Here is a 19,042-nt window from a genome sequence, read left to right on the forward strand (position 1 = left end):
CCAGGAAATGCATAACAAAAATTGCTTAATTGATTGAAACTCTTTTATGTTTTCTTAGAATGAAGATGCAAATGATGAGGCTTATAAGTCTGATGGTTCTGAAGATGATTTTGAAGAGATGAACCTTTCATTGTTGTCTGCACGTAATTTTCCACGAAAAGCAAGTCAGACTAGCATTTTCCTACAGGAATGGGACATTCCATTTGAGCAACTAGAAATTGGAGAACTCATAGGCAAAGGACGCTTCGGCAAAGTCTATCATGGTCGTTGGCATGGAGAGGTAGCAATCCGTTTGATTGATATTGAAAGGGACAATGAGGACCATCTAAAACTTTTCAAAAGGGAAGTGATGGCATATAGACAAACTCGACATGAAAATGTGGTACTATTTATGGGAGCCTGTATGAGTCCCCCACACTTAGCTATTATCACCAGGTAAGTGATGGCTTAATGTAAATTATTTGTAGGTTATCAAGAAGAGTCAAGAGAATAATATAAATCTGTCCCCATGAGTGTGATATTCCAGTATCAAGTAAGATTACAAAACAGTTCAAGATCTTTTCCAAAGGTTGCAAAACACATAATCCATTTTTCTTTTGGTTGAAAGACCAGATATAATAATTGCTGTAGTTACTATTTGATGTAACAAATGTCTTTACTTGGTAGTTAACTAACTTATTTAAGGCTTAACAGATTAAATTTATCATATAGTTATCCTATGTTTTGGCAAGCATATGGCTTAATAAGAGCGATGAACAAGTAATGAAGGTTTACCTTTCCCTTTTCAGCTTGTTCTGAAAATTAAAGTGGGAGCATGAATATGTAAATGGTGTGTCTTCGACATTATGAAAGTCAAAGTTTGGCTAAAGTTCTGTGTGGTTACATTGCTGTAGTTTTGGTCATCGCATTCAAATCGTAACATTTGGAAAATGGAAGTCATTTTGAAAAGAGCTTTCTTATTGAACCAGTCAGACCTTATTTCATATGCAACACTTAGAGTAAACTTCATGTGGTTATTATCTGCAGGTCACAGGGTTACTGTGAAAATTTTGATTTGAAGGGCTCTGTTAAGGTATTCATATTGATTCAGTGGTATCCATTTGATTGATGCTGTACTAAACATGGTTCTCAAAGCAATCTAGCTGCTAAGTCCAATAAAGCTGGGAAGTAGATAATTCACATGATTTGGGTTTCTCAGTAACTCTTGTGTATCTACCACCTGAAAGAAAATGAAGGCGGACTTCAAGGAAACATTGAAAATCGGTGTGAAATATTTCTAATGTTAAGAGCAGCACCACTAGTTGTCTCTGAACATTAATACAATCAAGGAGTGAATATCTGCACGCATGTACTACTCACTTTGTTTGATGGTGTGCTCAGTGCAACCTGTAATTAACAAAGAAATCCAGGCATCTAAGTGCAGCTTAGCACAGTGTGTGACTTTGAGTAGAATGCTGTAAGTTGGGAAAGTGAGGCCATGCTTCTAGGAATTCTCTGTTTGGCTTGTCGGAGGATGGATGTGTTGTCCCAGTAGAAGTGGTATCTTTCCTCATCCATACGTAAGGATACTAGTGAGAGTGTGTCATGTCGTTTTGTGGCTAGTTGATGTTCTTGTATCCTCGTGGCTAGTTTTCTGTCCAATGTAGTGTTTGTAATAGTTCTTGCGCAGTATTTTATAAATTACATTAGTTTTGCTTGTTGTCTGTATAGGATCTTTCAAGTTAATTAACTGCTATTTTAGTGTGTTGGTGGGTTTGTGGGCTACCATGATACCAAGGGGTCTGAGTAGTTTGGCAGTCATTTCCAAGATATCTTTGATGTAGGGGAGAGTGGTTAGGGTTTCTGGATGTGTTTTGTCTTCTTGTTTGGGTTTGTTGCTCAGCAATCGGTGGACTGTGTTCATTAGGTACCCGTTCTTTTTGAATACAATATATAGTGATTTTCCTCTGCTTTGTGTAGTTCCTTTGTGCTGCATTGTGTGGTGGCTCATTGAAATAATGCAGCTTCATTTGTGGATGTTGAGATGGTTGCTTCTGTAGTTCAATATTTGGTCCATTTGTGTTGTTTTTCCTGTAGACGCTAGTTTGAACTTCACCATTGGCTGTTTGCTGTACTGTGACATCTAGGAATGGCAGTTTGTTGTTGTTTTCCTCTACTTTAATGAATTTTATGCCAGTAAGGATATTATTGATGGTCTTGAAGGTTTCCTCTAATTTGTTTCGTTTAGTGATGACAAAGGTGTCATCCACGTAGCGGACCCAAAGTTTGGGTTGGATGCTTGGCAGAACTGCTTGTTCGAGTCTCTGCATTACTGCCTCTGCTAAGAACCCTGATATTGGAGAGCCCATGGATGTTCTGTTGGTTTGTCTGTAGAGTTTTGTCATTGAAAGTGAAGTGGGTGTTAAGGCATAGATCCACTAGTTTGATGATACTGTCCTTGGTGGTGTTTGGTGTATGTGTCTTTGGTTCTTATAATAATAGAAGATTATCTAAAGATAGAACAGGATTTGACGTAACAGCCCTGTTCACATCCATCAACATCAACCTGGCCAAGGAAACACTGACTACGTTATTAAGTGCATGATCCACTCTCACTAGTATCCTTACACACGGATGAGGAAGGACACCAGTTGTTGTGGTTCAGTTCGCCAAGCTGGGAGTTTTTGTTGCAAACGTTTCGTCCCCTTTCTAGGTGACATCCTCAGTGCTTGGGAGCCTCCTGTGAAGCGCTTCTGTCATGTTTCCTTCTGCATTTATAGTGGCTTGTCTCTGCCACTTCCGGTTGTCAGTTGCTGTCCGCTGCAGTGGCCGGTATATTGGGTCCAGGTCGATGTGTTTGTTGATAGAATCAGTGGATGAGTGCCATGCCTCTAGGAATTCCCTGGCTGTTCTCTGTTTGGCTTGCCCTATAATAGTAGTGTTGTCCCAGTCGAATTCATGTTGTTTGTCATCTGCGTGTGTGGCTATTAAGGATAGCTGGTCGTGTCGTTTCGTGGCTAGTTGGTGTTCGTGGATGTGGGTTGTTAGCTGTCTTCCTGTTTGTCCTATGTAGTGTTTTGTTCAGTCCTTCCATGGGATTTTGTACACTACGTTGGTTTTGCTCATGCTGGGTATCGGGTCCTTTGTCCTGGTGAGTTGTTGTCTGAGAGTGGCTGTTGGTTTGTGTGCTGTTATGAGTCCTAGTGGTCGCAGCAGTCTGGCTGTCAGTTCGGAAATGCTCCTGATGTATGGTAGTGTGGCTAGTCCTTTGGGTTGCGGCATGTCCTCGTTCCGTTGTCTTTCCCTGAGGCATTGGTTGATGAAATTGCGTGGGTATCCGTTTTTGGTGAATACCTTGTATAGGTGTTCCTCTTCCTCTTTTTGCAGTTCTGGTGTACTGCAGTGTGTTGTGGCCCTTTTGAATAGTGTCCTGATGCAGCTTTGTTTGTGTGTGTTGGGGTGGTTGCTTTCATAGTTCAGGACTTGGTCTGTTTTGTGGCTTTTCTGTATACCTTGGTGCTGAATTCTCCGTTCGGTGTTCTCTGTACCACCAGGTCTAGGAATGGGAGCTGGTTGTCCTTTTCTTCCTCTCTCATGAATCGGATTCCTGTGAGTGTGGCGTTGATGATCCGGTGTGTGTTCTCTATTTCTGTGTTTTTAATGATTACAAAGGTGTCATCCACATATCTGACCCAGAGTTTGAGTTGTATTTGCAGTAAGACTGTTTGTTCTAACCTTTGCATTACTGCTTCTGCTATGAGTCCAGGGATCAGTGAGCCCATGGGTGTTCCGTTGATTTGTTCATATATCTGGTTGTTGAATGTGAAGTGTGTTGTGAGGCACAGGTCCAGTAGTTTAAGTATGCTGTCTTTGTTAATAGGTTCAACGTCCTGTTGTCTGTTCTGTATGTCCAGCAGGTTGGATATTGTTTCTCTGGCTAGGGTTTTGTCGATAGAGATGAACAGTGCCCTTACATCGAATGAGACCATGGTTTCTTCTTTGTCTATGTGTATATTTCTGATGATGTCCAAGAATTCTTGTGTTGACTGTATAGACTGTCTGGATCAGCTGATCAGATGTTTCAGTTTCTGCTGTAGCTCTTTAGCCAGTTTGTGTGATGGTGTCCCTGGTAGTGATACTATGGGTCTGAGTGGGATGTCAGGTTTGTGTACTTTAGGTTGTCCATAGAATTTGGGGGTGTTGTTGCTTTCAGGTTTCATTCTTTGTAGGTCAGACCTGGTTATCTGCCCGTTTTTTTTGTAGATTCCTCAGTGTGTTGTTTATCCTATTGGTGAGCTGTGGGGTGGGGTCAGACTCCCTCTTTTGGTAGGTGTTTGTATCTGCAAGTAGTTGTTGTGCCTTTTGGATGTAGTCTGCTTTGTCCAGTATGACCGTCATTCTGCCTTTGTCTGTTGGTAGTATGATTATGTTCTTATCGTTTCTTAGTGATTTTAGTGCTTCCCTCTGCTTGGTGTTGAGGCTATGTGTTTGTCTTTTCCTTATTATCATAGGTACGATACTTTGTCTCACTGATTGTTGTGTCTCTTCTGTCAATCCATTGTTCCTGAGTGTGCATTCTAGTGCTGCTAGGAAGTCTGCTGTCTTAGCGTCCCTGTGGTTGTAGTTGAGTCCCTTGGCCAGTATTGTTCTTTCCATGTCTGTGAACTATCTGTGGGAGAGGTTTTTAACTCAGGTGTGTGCTGTGGTGTCCTCTTCGTTGTGTGTTAGTTTGGCCATTTTTTCTTTTAGTGCCATTTTTTGCGGTGTGAGGAAGGACACCATTTTGACTGGGACAACACATCCATCCTAGGACAAGCCAAACAGAGACATGCATGAGAATTCCTAGAAGCATGGCTTTCCAACTGGAACTCTGTCAAAAAATACATTGGCTTGGATCCCATTTACTACCCCCTGAGAAAAAGAATGGGAAATGAAATCACCATCGGAAATGATGCCACCACAAGGAGTGACATTATCAACCCTAGGAAACTCAAACATATAAATAGAAAGTGGCTACACCACCAGTGCTTCATTTGGAGGCTCACTGAAGATGTTACCTAGTATGGGAAACATCTGACAATGAACCTTCCAGCTCAGCAAGCAAACCTACACCCAGAACCTCAACCTGAGCTACAAATCTTCTCAAACTCATTTCCACGGCATTCCTCTATCATTCTTTCAAATTCCAGTGAATATAGTCCTGACTGATCTAATCTGTCTTCATATTCAATTGTGCCATCCCAGATATTAGTCTGGTAAATCTTTGTTGCACTCCGTCCATGCCAAAACATCCTCTATTAAGGAGAACAAAACTGCACAAAATATTTCAGGTTGTCTCACCAAGGCCCTGTACAATTTCAACAAGACATCCTGCTCTTGTACTCCAATCCTTTCTCTGTGAAAGTGAAATTGCCATTTACAGATTGAGAAGCTTCAGCTCATGTTCATTGAGCTGGAGTCTGAGCTGTAGACTCTGCAACACATCAGAAAGAGAAAAGAAAACTTACCTGGAAATTATTTACCAGGAGATTCATCTTCTTTCACAGCTGCACACTGACACTGGTCCAGCCCAAGTGATAGAGAAAACACCCGAGTGGCCAGTCACAAGCAGTGCCCTTCACATCAAAGGGCAATGTCTCAGTGATCAAAAAAGTGAAGGGGGTCTCCTGATTATATTTTTTTTCTTTTTTTTTCTTTTGTTTTCATTTCTTTTTTTTTAACCCCCACGCTACCGCTTAACTGTGGTAATGCTTATTTTTTCCCCATCACCCATGGTGTGTGTGTGTGCAGGTGTGAGACACAGTGAGAGACACAAAGTGCACAAATCTTTCTTCAATTTCCACCACCAGGAAGATAGGAAAACACCCGAGTGGCCAGTGACAAGCAGTGCCCTTCACATCAAAGGGCAATGCTGTGTGATCAAAAACAGTGAAGGGGAGGGCAGGGACTAAATCAAAATAGAGTTGGACGGGGAAACGATGCACTCCACTCCCTGCAGCGCCCACCTCTCCCTGAACAACTCCAGGGTGTTGGTGGACACAGCATGCTCCCTCTCCAAGGACACCCGGGCTCGAACGTAACCACGGAAGAGAAGCAGGCAGTTGGTCCTAACGACCCCCTCCACGGCCCGCTGCCTGGACCTGTTTATGGCCAGTTTGGCCAGGCCCAGGAGCAACCAGGAGATTCATATCCCTAAAGATAAGTCTTCTGATTTGTTCAGTGATCAGGAACAGTGCCTGTGGTTCATCCATGGCGTTGAAAGGTAAGCTAGAGGTAGGAATGCAAAAGCCTCAGCTTTTGCAATTCTCTAATAGGTTTGAGGTTCTTTAACTTGTTTGGATGAGAGTCGGGTCTGCAGCATGAATGAACTCACATGGAACAGGCCATAAACATGAGGCTGAAAGTGGAAAGTAGTGATAGTAAGGCACATTCTGGATTAGTAGTGCTGGAAGAGCACTCAGTTCAGGCAGCATCCAAGGAGCAGCGAAATCGACGTTTCGGGCAAAAGCCTTCATTCCTGATGAAGGGCTTTTGCCCGAAACGTCGATTTCGCAGCTCCTTGGATACTGCCTGAACTGCTGTGCTCTTCCAGCACTACTAATCCAGAATCTGGTTTCCAGCATCTGCAGCCATTGTTTTTACCTGATAGTAGGGCACAGTATAGTGAGGGGGATAGACATTGGTCCCTGCAGCCAACTGCAAGAATCTGGAATATTGTGTTAATAGAGTAGTACAGTACAGGCCCTTCGGCCCTCGATGTAGCGCCGACCAGTCATACCAATCTGAAGCCCATCTAACCTACACTATTCCATGTACGTCCATATGTTTGTCCAATGATGACTTAAATGCACTTAAAGTTGGCGAATGTACTACCATTGCAGGCAAAGCATTCCATACCCTTACTACTCTCTGAGTAAAGAAACTACCTCTGACATCTGACCTATATCAATCACCCCTCAATTTAAAGCTATGCCCCCTCGTGCTCGCCATCACCATACTTGGAAAAAGGCTCTCCCTGTCCACCCTATCTAACCCTCTGATTATCTTTTATGTCTCTATTAAGTCACCTCTCAAATTCCTTCTCTCTAACGAGAACAGCCTCAAAGCCCTCAGCCTTTCCTCGTAAGATCTCCCCTCCCTACCAGGCAACATCCTAGTATATCTCCTCTGAACCCTTTCCAAAGCTTCTACATCCTTCTTATAATGTGGTGACCAGAACTGTACACAATACTCCAAGTGCGGCTGCACCAGGTTTTGTACAGCTGTAACATAACCTCATGGTTCTGGAACTCAATCCCTCTATTAATAAAAGCTAAAACACTGTATGCCTTCTTAACAACCCTGTCAACCTGGGTGACAACTTTCAAGGATCTGTGTACCTGGACACTGAGATCTCTCTGCTCATCTACACTAACAAGAATCTTACCATTAGCCCAGTACTTTGCATTCCAATTACTCCAACCAAAGTGAATCACCTCACACTTGTCTGCAATAAACTCCATTTGCCACCTTTCAGCCCAGCTCTGCAGCTTTTCTATGTCCCTCTGTAACCTACAACATCCTCCATCACTATCCACAACTACGCCCACCTTAGTGTCGTCTGCAAATTTACTAACCTACCCTTCTACACCCTCATCCAGGTCATTTATAAAAATGACGAACAGCAGTGGACCCAACACCGGCCCTTGCAGTACACCACTAGTAACTGGACTTCAAGATTAACATTTCCCATCAACCACCACCCTCTGTCTTCTTTCAGCAAGCCAATTACTGATCCAAACTGCTATATCTCCCACAATCCCATTCCTCCACATTATGTACAATAGCCTACTGTGGGGAACTTTATCGAATGCTTTGCTGAAATCCATATACACCACATCAACCGGTTTACTGTCATCTACCTGTTTGGTCATCTTCTCAAAGAACTCAATAAGGTTTGTGAGGCACGACCTATCCTTCACAAAACCGTGCTGACTATCCCTAACAAATTATTATTTTCTAGATGATTATAAATCCTATCTCTTATAACCTTTTCCAACACTTTGCCAACAACTGAAGTAAGGCTCACTGGTCTCTATTCCCCTTCTTGAACAGGGGAACCGCATTTGCTATCCTCCAGTCTTCTGGCACTATTCCTGTAGACAATGACGATTTAAAGATCAATGTCAAAGGCTCTGCAACCTCCTCCCTGGCTTCCCAGAGGATTCTAAGATAAATCCCATCCGGCTCAGGAGACTTAACTATTTTCACACTCTGCAGGATTTCTAATACCTCTTCCTTGTAAACCTCAATCCCACCTAGTCTAGTAGCCTGTATCTCAGTATTCTCCTCGAAAACATTGTCGTTTTCTAGAATGAATACTATCAAAAAATATTCATTTATTGCTTCCCCTAACTCCTGTGACTCCACACACAACTTCCCACTACTATGGGCGGCATGGTGGCACAGTGGTTAGCACTGCTGCCTCACAGCGCCAGAGACCCAGGTTCAATTCCCGCCTCAGGCGACTGACTGTGTGGAGTTTGCACGTCCTCCCCGTGTCTGCGTGGGTTTCCTCCGGGTGCTCCGGTTTCCTCCCACAGTCCAAAGATGTGCAGATCAGGTGAATTGGCCATGCTAAAGTGTCCGTAGTGTTAGGTAAGGGGTAAATGTAGGGGTATGGGTAGGTTGCGCTTCGGCGGGTCGGTGTGGACTTGTTGGGCCGAAGGGCCTGTTTCCACACTGTAAGTAATCTAATCTAATCTATCCTTGATTGGCCCTAATCTTACTCTCGTCATTCTTTTATTCCTTAAATACCTAAAGAAGGCCTTAGGGTTTACCCTGATCCTAACCACCAACAACTTCTCATGTCTCCTCTTGGCTCTTCTAAACTCTCTCTTTAGGCCTTTCCTGGCTACCTTGTAATCCTGAAGCACCCTAAATGAGCCTTCACATCTCATCCTAACATAAGCCTTCCTCTTCCTCTTGACCAGAGATTCCACTTCCTTCGTAAACCCGCACTCTACAGCTTCCTCCCTGCCTGACAGGTACACGCTTATCTCGGACACTCAGGAGCTTGACCTTGAATAAGCTCCACATTTCTAATGTGCCCACCCCCTACAGTTTCCTTCCCCATCCTATGCTTCCTGGCATCAAGTGTTGCCTGCTTGATGCCAGAATTCGGAACTTATAGTGGGAGCAGGAAGATCCAGTCATCATGATCAATATAGACACCAAAGACAACACAAGGAAAGGAGTTCTGTGTTGCCAGTATGAGGAGTTGGGTACGAAATGAAAATAAATACTTTCTCCTCGAAGATTTTAACCAACTGCGACTTTCTCCTACGAAATTAAAAGGAAAACCTCAAGGATAATAATCCCTATATCATTACCTGAGTCACATGCAAATTGGCATAGACATGAAGATTGGAAAACAAGAATGTGTGGGTCACAAACTGATGCAGTGACACTGACACCAAAATAGGGAAAGTTGGGGCTGTCTTGGTTAGGACAGTCCAGTCTTAACAATGTTAGGACCAATGTTCTGGTGAAATGTATCACGAGAAGTAGAGAGAGTAAATACTGGGACAAGGGATCAAATTTTAGAAGAAGCAGTAAAACAGTAAGTAGAGACAAGGCAAGAGGGAAAGGTATTAATATGGGAAATTATAAACAGACCATGAAAGGCAGGTCTAAACAGTACTAACATAAGAGTAAATCAGTATTTAAGGCTAAAGTTACAAAAATTGTAGCAGAGCAAAACTAAAAACTCTGTGCCTGAATGGACATAACATTTGAAACAAGCCATGTGAATTGACACTGCAAATAGAAATAAATAAGTACAATCTGATAGGCATTACAGAGAAATAGCGACAGATTGACAAAGATTGGGATCTGAATATTGAGAGGTACATGATATTCATAAAGAATATAAACTTAAGAAAGATGGAAGGTCAATTCTGTCAATTAATAATGGTTTTAGCACAATAGAAAAGGATAATCTAACATCAGAAAACCAGGATGTACAGCAGTTTGGGTAGAGATAAGACAGATGTTAAGAAGTCAAAGTGAAAACGGTGTATAGGGTCCCACATAGCTGGACGAAATACAAAGAAAGGAATAGTGGATTTTGTCAAAAAATGTACAGTAATAATTATGGAGAATTTAACCTACATATAGGCTGGAAATATTCTGGAACCAACCAGAGAGCAGTCTATACTAGATCTAATATTGTACAATGAGATAGGATTTGTTAATTACCTCACAGTCAAAATATTCCACGTCTTAGCTATCTTAATGTGATTGAATTTTGCATTCCGTTTGAGGGAGTGGATTGGATCCAAATCTAACATTTTAATCTTAAATGAGGGCGGTTATAAGGGGATGAAAGCAGATTTAACTGAACTGAATCAGCAAATTAGATGAACGGATAGGTCAATAAAGATAAAATGGCAGCTAGTTAATGGTTTTTAAGGGGCATTTCAAAATACACAGAATAGATACATTCCAACGAGAAAGAGACTTTCCAAGAGACAGACACACAGTTAATGAAATATGTTAAAGATGGTATAAAACTTAAAGAAAAAAAGTATTAAATAGTGTCAGATCAAAAGATTGGACAGAATATTAAAAAAGACAGGCTGAACTGATTAAAACATCAATAAGGTAGGAGAAATATGATTATAAGTAAAATCCAGCCAGAAATGCAGAAACAGCTAGTAAGCGTTTTTGTCTATATTTTAAAAAGAAAAGAGATAACAAAATGACCATTATAGAATCATAGTCTCTCTACAGTGTAGAAACAGGCCATTTGGCCCATTGAGTCCACATTAACCCTACGAAGAGCATCCCAACCAGATCCTCCCCTACCCTATTCCTGTAACCCTACATTTCCACCTAGCCTGCACATCCCTGGACTCTGTGGGAAATTTAGCATAACTAATCCACTTAAGCTGAATGTTTTTGGACTGTGAGAGGCAATATGAGGTGAATGTCCAAACTCCACAGATACAGTTACCCAAGGGTAGAATCAATCCCAGGTCCCTGGTGCTGTTAGGCAACAGTGCTAACCCCTGAGCCACTGTCCCATGTTGTTCCTATTGCAAGTAAGCTGAGGGAATTAATAATGGAATACACGAAGACGGCAAATAAACTAAATAGATTTTTTTTTGTTCTTAATTATAGAGAATACAAATAACATTCCAGGAATATCTGTAAATCCGGAAGTGAGGGAGAAACTTAAGAAACTTTTATACCCGCCAAGGAAGTAGTACTGACCAAATTGTTAGTTACTAAACGACATGTCCCTGGATGTTCTCCTAGGATCTTAAGAGAAGTGACTAATGAGCTAGCCGATATGTTGGCTTTATTTTACAAAACTCCCGAAATGTGGCAGAAATTGTATTAGATTAGAAAATAGCAAATGTAACTTTTTTACACAGAAAGGGATGGAGATGGAAAGCAGGAAACCATTGGCCAGTTAGTTTAACATCTGCATAGGGAAGTTTTGAGAGCTATTATTAAAGACATTATAGCAAGGCACTTAGAAAAAAATTAAGCTAATCAGACAGAGTCAATATGATTTAGAGAAAAGGAAATCAAGTTTAACCGAGTTATTGGCATTCTTCGAAAAAGTAACATATTGTGGAAAAACGTGAGTAGTGGATTTACTGTACTTGGCTTTCCAGAATGTATTGATAAAGCGTCACAGCAGAAGTTGTTGCAGAAAATAAAAATTCATAGTGTAGGAGTAACATTTTGGTATTAATAGATAATTAGCTAGTTAACAGGATGCAAAAAATTGGCATAAACAAGTCATTTTCTGGTAGCAAGTGGTATTTCATAGGGATCGGTGCTGGTGCCTCATCTTTGTACACTTTCCATACATTATTTTGATGAAATAAGAAAACTCATGTGGCATGACCTACTCCTGTTCCTAATTCATATCACTATAACTCAGATCCCCTATCTGCACATCTTAGAACATCATCAAAGAGTCTACATGTCTTGTTAGGATCGGGGTCTGGAATGGGGATACGGGTTATGTTGTATGTTTTCAGAGACGGATTGGAATAGTTTTTTGTCACCGAAGTGAGTATCAGCGAGAAAAGGCCCCTATCTCAAAGATGGTATAGGTTATAGTTTGTTAATAATCAGGTAACATTGCTAAGTAAGATGAGAATTGCTTGAAGCTTGTTGAAAAACCTAGAATTCAGGCCTTCACTGCACAGAGCCTTCACATATATTCGGTCTTATTCCGATCCAAGCTAGTATAATATGATCAGATTGGCTGCACTTGAGTGTAGTCTCCAACATTAATCCTATTAGAACAACTACACAGCATGTTTTATATTCATTTTAATTGATGAATATTTTTGAATAATAATTCTTGAATTGTGTTGTCTATTGATACAGACCATTGATTAATGTCTAGCTCAGGAACAACCTTTCCTGTTATTGGGTTATAGGTCATAGTCAGTATGCTTTTACTAGACATGCTCATGATATCATCACTGCAACTTCAGGTATGATGGTAGATTGGAGAATTTGGAAATGTTTTATTCAAGGAGAAAAGGCTAAGAGGAGATCTGATTGAAGTTTTCAGAATCATGAGGTAGCTGGAAAATGTAGATATAGAAAAACTGTTCCCTCTCATGAATGGATTGAAAACAAGAGATCACAAATATAAAGTAATTTGTAAAAGAAGCAAATGTGAAATGAGAAACATCTTCCTTCACACAGCAAGTAGTTAGGGTCTGGAACATAATGCCTGCAAGTATGGTGGATACAGGTTTAACTGAGGTATTTAACGAAGGATTAGATGATTATTTAAATTGAAGAAATATTCAGGGTTATGGGAAAAAGGCAGGAGAATGACACTTAGCAGAGTGCTCATTTGGATAGCTGTGCAGACATGATGAGCTCAACAAACTCCTTCTAGATGATAACAGTTTTGTTTCTGTGATCATACCATACAACCTAAGGTTAAAGTAATCGCATTCTCCATCTTACATCTGATCACTTGAAGAATGACATGCTCTGGGAGTGTGCTACTCTGTTGCGATATATTGGGTTAGTGTTAGCCCAGACACTTGAGTCTGAAGAATAATGCTTGTACATATTAGTTAGGTATCTTATCAATACTCAATGTCCATGTCAATTACCTCATGCTACATTAGGTAAAATACCATGTTGGAGGCAATGTCACGCCCTCTTATATGCCCAAATTCACCACTACATTGAACTTCTTTGATTTAAATTGTTCTCAATGATGGTTACCCACCCCCAGCATAATAGTCAGGCAGAGGTGAGCCTGCCTGTCAGGACCAGGAAGCCAAATTTTACAGTTCTCAAGCTGTTTACTCGCTCTTAATTTCTTTTGCCATATTGGAGAATAGTTCACCCTGTGATCAGATGGCCAACAGCTCAACAGTCCCAGTAGTGCAACTTTACTGGGGCCAGTCAGACACGCCCTGGCAATGAGGTAAGTGGGATGGTATAACACTTGAATTGTAACAAGGATTCAAACTTGGGATAGAATGTATAATGTTACTGGAAAAGATGGGCTGTCATTATATGCCACATTTTTGTGCCATTCTAACACATCCTGAATAGCTCATCTGCAATCACTCTGTGACATCTGACATCTAACAATGCCAAGTGTGAATTTTAGAAGTTTCGTGCAGGGTTTCTGTTCATGGCTCTGGCAAATGATCTTCTGTGATTCTATATCGCCTGCCTCAATTACGTATGCACCACACCTGCACAGTGCCATGCTTACAGTATCATGCACTCTCCAGTGTGAGAACCTTTTGACACGACTGGGACCTCCTGGGATTTCTAACACTGGCACCATATTTAAAGCTGTGTACCAGGTCAATCACTTCCAGCACAAGTAGTCCTTCATATTACACATAATGTGAGGAAAATAATAAAGGAACAGTCTCTGAGGGCACATAGGTGACACAGATAACATTTAATTGGAAATAGAATTTTTTTCTGTTTTACATCATCACGTGTTTGATTGACTGTCATAGTAATTGCAGCTGTAAGGATGAAGCCAGAGATGTGCAGGTTAGGTGGATTGGCCATGCTAAATTGCCTCGTAGTGTCCAGGGATGTGCAGGCTAGGTGCATTCTGAGTATATGTTGGGGGTTTGGTATTGGGTGGGACGCTCTTTGGAGGGTCAGTGCAGACTTGATGGGCCAAATGACCTCTTTGCCAGCTGCAGGGACTCTGTGATTCTAACACAGGCTATTGATCCTTAGTGCGATACCAAATTAGAACTGTGTTAATGGGAGTTCTGCTCTTTTCCCAACACTCAGCATAGCATAATATCTTGTCATTGTTCAACATTGGAAGATCACATGTTAGAAAGCTTTTAAACAGTTGAAGTTGCTTCATTTCATATTGTTCTATAGAAGTTAAGGAAAAAAACAATACTAACCAAACAAAATTGGATTTGCTTCTGGGAATGAACAGGGGCTTAGCTTTTAAACAGCAACAAATTTACAGTCAATAAATAATCACTTCACCTTACTCCGATTTATTGGAAGTAGATGAGAATTCAGTTCTGTCTAGCACATTACACTGCTGTATCATGGTAAATGTGATGTTCCTCCTGCTCAATGTCCTAATCTTCCTCCTCAGAAGATTGCTGCCGCTCTCCCAGACTTTCAGTGTCTATCACTTCCTGTCTTTGCCTGTTCCTGTTGTGCAGTGCATGGTGAGGAAGGATTATGTGGCCCACTCTGGATTGGAAGAAAGCAAGCAAGCCAACACCTTAACAGTTGTTCTAAACATCAGCACTCACCTTCAAATGAGACCTGTCATCTGCTTCATGATGATCCCACTGAAGATCGGGCAGCACTGTATCTATGTTCACCCTTATTTAGGAGTTATGTAACAAAGTCACTTACCATTGTTGCAGTTCTATGATGAAGACAATCTGGGTCTCGTCTACCTCTACTGCATACTAAGGTGATCTTCAACTGTAACTTGCTGAAGTGGAAACTATTTGACGTCTGCTAGAAGTTGGTAACTGCATCAGTTCCTCCTCCATTTCTATGCACTGTGGTGACAGCAATGGTGTGGCTGGATCCATTGGTCACTGTCCCAATGAACCTGCATGAGAACCAGAAGCAAAGCAGGTTCTTAGTAAAGTGAGCAGTCAGCATTCACCTCACAAGTGACAGTTTAGGATTGCCATTTCTGTCAGAAGCTGTTATCTGGAATTATTAATTCCTGCATGTCATCTCTGAATGATGAAAGGGTGATGACAACCCTCTTGGACAGAGTCCATGTGAACTGTTTCAAAATGCCCTTTTGACTGTTACAAGATCTCCAAAGAGGTCTAGGATTCTACATGATGGATAAGCATCACTGAGGTACATAATCAGATTGTTTCAAGGATCCCTGATAACAATGATAACCAGAAGAAATTTCAAAATTTCCTTAATGACGCGCATTCTGTTAGTAACCATGATATCTTGATGACCATAGGTATTGAAAAGCTGTTTAGCCTCTTATAATTGCAGGCATTTGGCCTTTCTAATGCTTATGGCCCACCTTGAGAATACTGCACATACAGGACACAAGACATTTCTTACAGAATTCTATTTAATTGTTTGTTTGAAGTGAATTGACCAATAGTATTTTTTATTCACTTTATATTTTTCTGAACCTTGCAGTAAGAGAGAATATGACCATCTCCCTTGATATTCTTAAAAATCACACAGGACCAGGTTATAGTCCAGCCGGTTTATTTGGAGACACTAGCTTTTGAAGTGCTGCTTCTTCATCAGGTGATTGCGATGCAGGATCAAAAGACACAGAATTTATAGCAAAAGATTAGAGTCATGCAGCTGAAATGATATATTTAACAAACCTAGATTAAGTCTTTCATATTTTAGCATGGGTTTGCTGGCTTCAGTTCTTTAAAATGTAAATCCCAGAAGTTCTTTTAAGTCACATTCTCAAGATAACTTCAGATTTTATAACAGAAGGTGCTCAGACAATGCATTAAAGGTGTAAGGTTAAAGTTTGTCTGTATCCCCATCTTGAGTCAGACTGGTTCTATTTCTAAAATGAAATTTACAAGATATTACATGGATTGACTGCCTATAGGTTATGCAGTTTTTGAGCAAAATAGAATGTACATGCAAATATAATTCTGCAATTATAAATTCATCCCATAAATTTATACGCATATGTACATATAAGAGAAACAGAGTGAGTGTGTGCATCTGTGTGTGTGTGTGTGTGTGTGTGAGTGAGAGAGTGTGTATGCTTGCATGGGTGCAAGCTTTGTAAAGTATGTGTATGAATGTGATGAGGTATAAGCCTATGAGAGTGTGCGTGCGTGGGTGTGAGTGTGTGGGGGGGGGAGGTATATTTGTGTGCATATGAGAGAAAGCTTGTGTATGAGAGACAGTCTATGTGCATGCATGACTATGTAATTGTGTGTGTGTGTGGTGTGTAAGAGAGTGTATAGTGCAATGGAGTCACCCACAGTGTGATATGAACCCAAGGCCATGGTTGAGGGCATCCTTATGGGTACCAAACTTGGCTATCAGCCTCTGCTTGGTCGCTTTGTGTTGTTGCCTGTCCTGAAGTCCACCTTAGAGATGGTCACCCTCCATTCCTGGACATCTCTGGGGATAGTTTGGCCACCAATATCCACTACAAACCCACTAAATCCCACAGACACCTTGACTATATAAACTCACACCGTGCTTCCTATAAAGACTATTCCATTCTCCCAATTTGTCCTTCTCTGTTGCATCTGTTCCTTTGAAATGTTCATCTTCTTCCTCAACTGAGGATTCCCTGGCATCATAATTTACAGAGCTCTCAGCTGAGTCTGACCCATCTCTCGCATTTTGGCATGCACCCCTATCTCTTCCCTCCCACAACAGTAATAGTCCTCTCCTCTTATCCCAAAGTATCCACATCCAGAGGATAATTAGCCTGGCAGGGACCGTTCCCTATAGGGTTCCCTGGTCCACTTCTCCTCCACTCCCAACACCTCCCCACAGCTTCTCAGTTCCTATGTCTGCAACTACAGAAGGTGTAACATCTGCCCATTTACCTCCTCCCTCCTCAGTATCCAAGGCCCCACATATATCTTCCAGCGCTTTACCTGCACTTCATTCAATCCAGTCTACTGCATTTGCTGCACACAAAGTGGTCTCCTCTACATTGGGAAAAGAGGTGCAGACTGGATGACTGCTTTGCAGAACGCTTGCGATCTGTCTGCAAAAAAGACCCTGAGCTTTCAGTTGCTTGCCACTTCAATACACCACTTTGTTCCCTGGCCAACATCTCTGTCTCAGGCTTGCTGCAGTGCTCCAGTGAAGTTCAGTGCACGCTGGAAGAACAGCACTTCATTTTCCACTTGAGAACCCTGCAGCCTTCTGGACTCAATGTTGAGCTCAACAACTTTAGATTAGATTACTTACAGTGTGGAAACAGGCCCTTTGGCCCAACAGGTCCACACTGACCCTCTGAAGAGCAACCCACCCAGACCCATTCCCCTACATTTACCCCTTCACCTAACACTACGGGCAATTTAGCATGGCCAATTCACCTAACCTGCAGGACTTGAGCACCGTTCCCCTTGCTTTTCCCCTACCTCCACGCACCAGGTCTTGTCATTACATGGCCTGCTACCACACAGTACCCATTGTCAGCCAATTATAGTCCCCGTTAGCAGCTATTCATTCCACCAGACTGATATTTAATCATTCCTTGGTCTATTCAGCTGTTTTTCTCTCTTTTTGGGCTCTATCTCCACCTATTGTTTACTCTACCTCCACCGCCCATCCCATCTTCTGAAGAAAAACCATCGTTTTTGTAGCTACCATCAGTTCTAAAGAAAGGTCACTGGACCCAAAAGTTGCTGATAGACCTGCTGAAATGTTTCAGCATTTTCTGTTTTTGTTTCAGATTTCCAGTATTTGCAGTTCTTTTGGATTTTTGATATAATGGTTTAAAGGTGTACCAGGTTACATACACAGAAGAGTGTCACTTTGAGGACTGGAATGAACCATTGCCATTATTATAGTCGATTGAAGAGAATTCCAAGAATATGATGGTCAACATTTTGATTGTTTAATTGGTAGTGATTGGAGGGATATGATCAGGGAAGAAATTGCTGAGATGGCCAGGGCTACACTGAGTATAAGGGGAAATAAGCATCTTGAAGAATGCACAGGATATTCAAAAATATGTTGGGCATATAATGCCAAGAACTAAGGCTTGGGTAAGATATTTACTCATTCAAAACCCATCCACTCACATTCAGTTAAATTAATGTACCTTGCATACTTAGATTTTAGGATGCAAATCTGGCAGCTATGCAGGATTGCCTGCCAGTGCTTCCTCGGGAATGTGTTGTGAAATGAGGTTCCACTTTTAAGTCCTTTATTCTCATTATGTTTGCTTAGCTAAGGTGAGATGAGAAGGAATTTTGTGTGCACAGTGGAATAGTCATGACTGCTTGAGACCATAGTTTTCAACATGTTCTTGAACAATGAACAACCCACCAGTGAAATTCAAATTGAATTCAGATAGTTTGCATTTATCAATCGCAGAGGCATGATTCCTGCAACTGCCCTTGGCAGAATGTCAAATTCCAAGATTTTTACTCACCCTCCAGAAACTTATTGTGCCCACTTTGCATGTGATGTCAGCTATTTTGAGTATCTGCTACACATCTGACTTTCAGTTCAACATGGCTCCACATGTGTCACATAAATACCCCCCCCCCCCCCAAACATCCTCCTGTTCTCTTTATGTTGTTGTCCCTATGGACTCGATGAACATTCAGGCTCACCATTCCTATTGTACCCCTTACATAACTATTAATGTAGGTCAAAAAATGTGATGCTGGAAAATCACAGCCAGTCAGGCAGCATCCAAGGAGCAGCAGAGTCGACATTTTGAACATAAGCATTTCATCAGGAATGTGGGGGGGTCAAGGGGACTAACAGATAAATGGGAGGGGGGTGGGCCGGTGGGGGAGGGTAGCTAGGAATGCAACAGGTGGATGAAGGTGGGGGGTGATGATAGGTCAGGGTGGAG

General features: G+C 41.6%; 1 protein-coding gene across 1 annotated transcript in view; it reads left to right on the plus strand.

The window, feature by feature from the left end:
* ksr2 (kinase suppressor of ras 2) overlaps positions 1-19,042 on the plus strand; it is a 434,890-nt gene that overhangs the window by 333,893 nt on the left and 81,955 nt on the right. The window contains exon 16 of the mRNA XM_060844153.1: positions 59-435. Within this exon, the coding sequence (XP_060700136.1) occupies positions 59-435 (377 nt within the window). The remainder of the gene's footprint in view (positions 1-58; positions 436-19,042) is intronic.

This window comes from Hemiscyllium ocellatum, chromosome 24 (genome assembly GCF_020745735.1).
Source record: "Hemiscyllium ocellatum isolate sHemOce1 chromosome 24, sHemOce1.pat.X.cur, whole genome shotgun sequence".
Classification (NCBI taxonomy): domain Eukaryota; kingdom Metazoa; phylum Chordata; class Chondrichthyes; order Orectolobiformes; family Hemiscylliidae; genus Hemiscyllium; species Hemiscyllium ocellatum.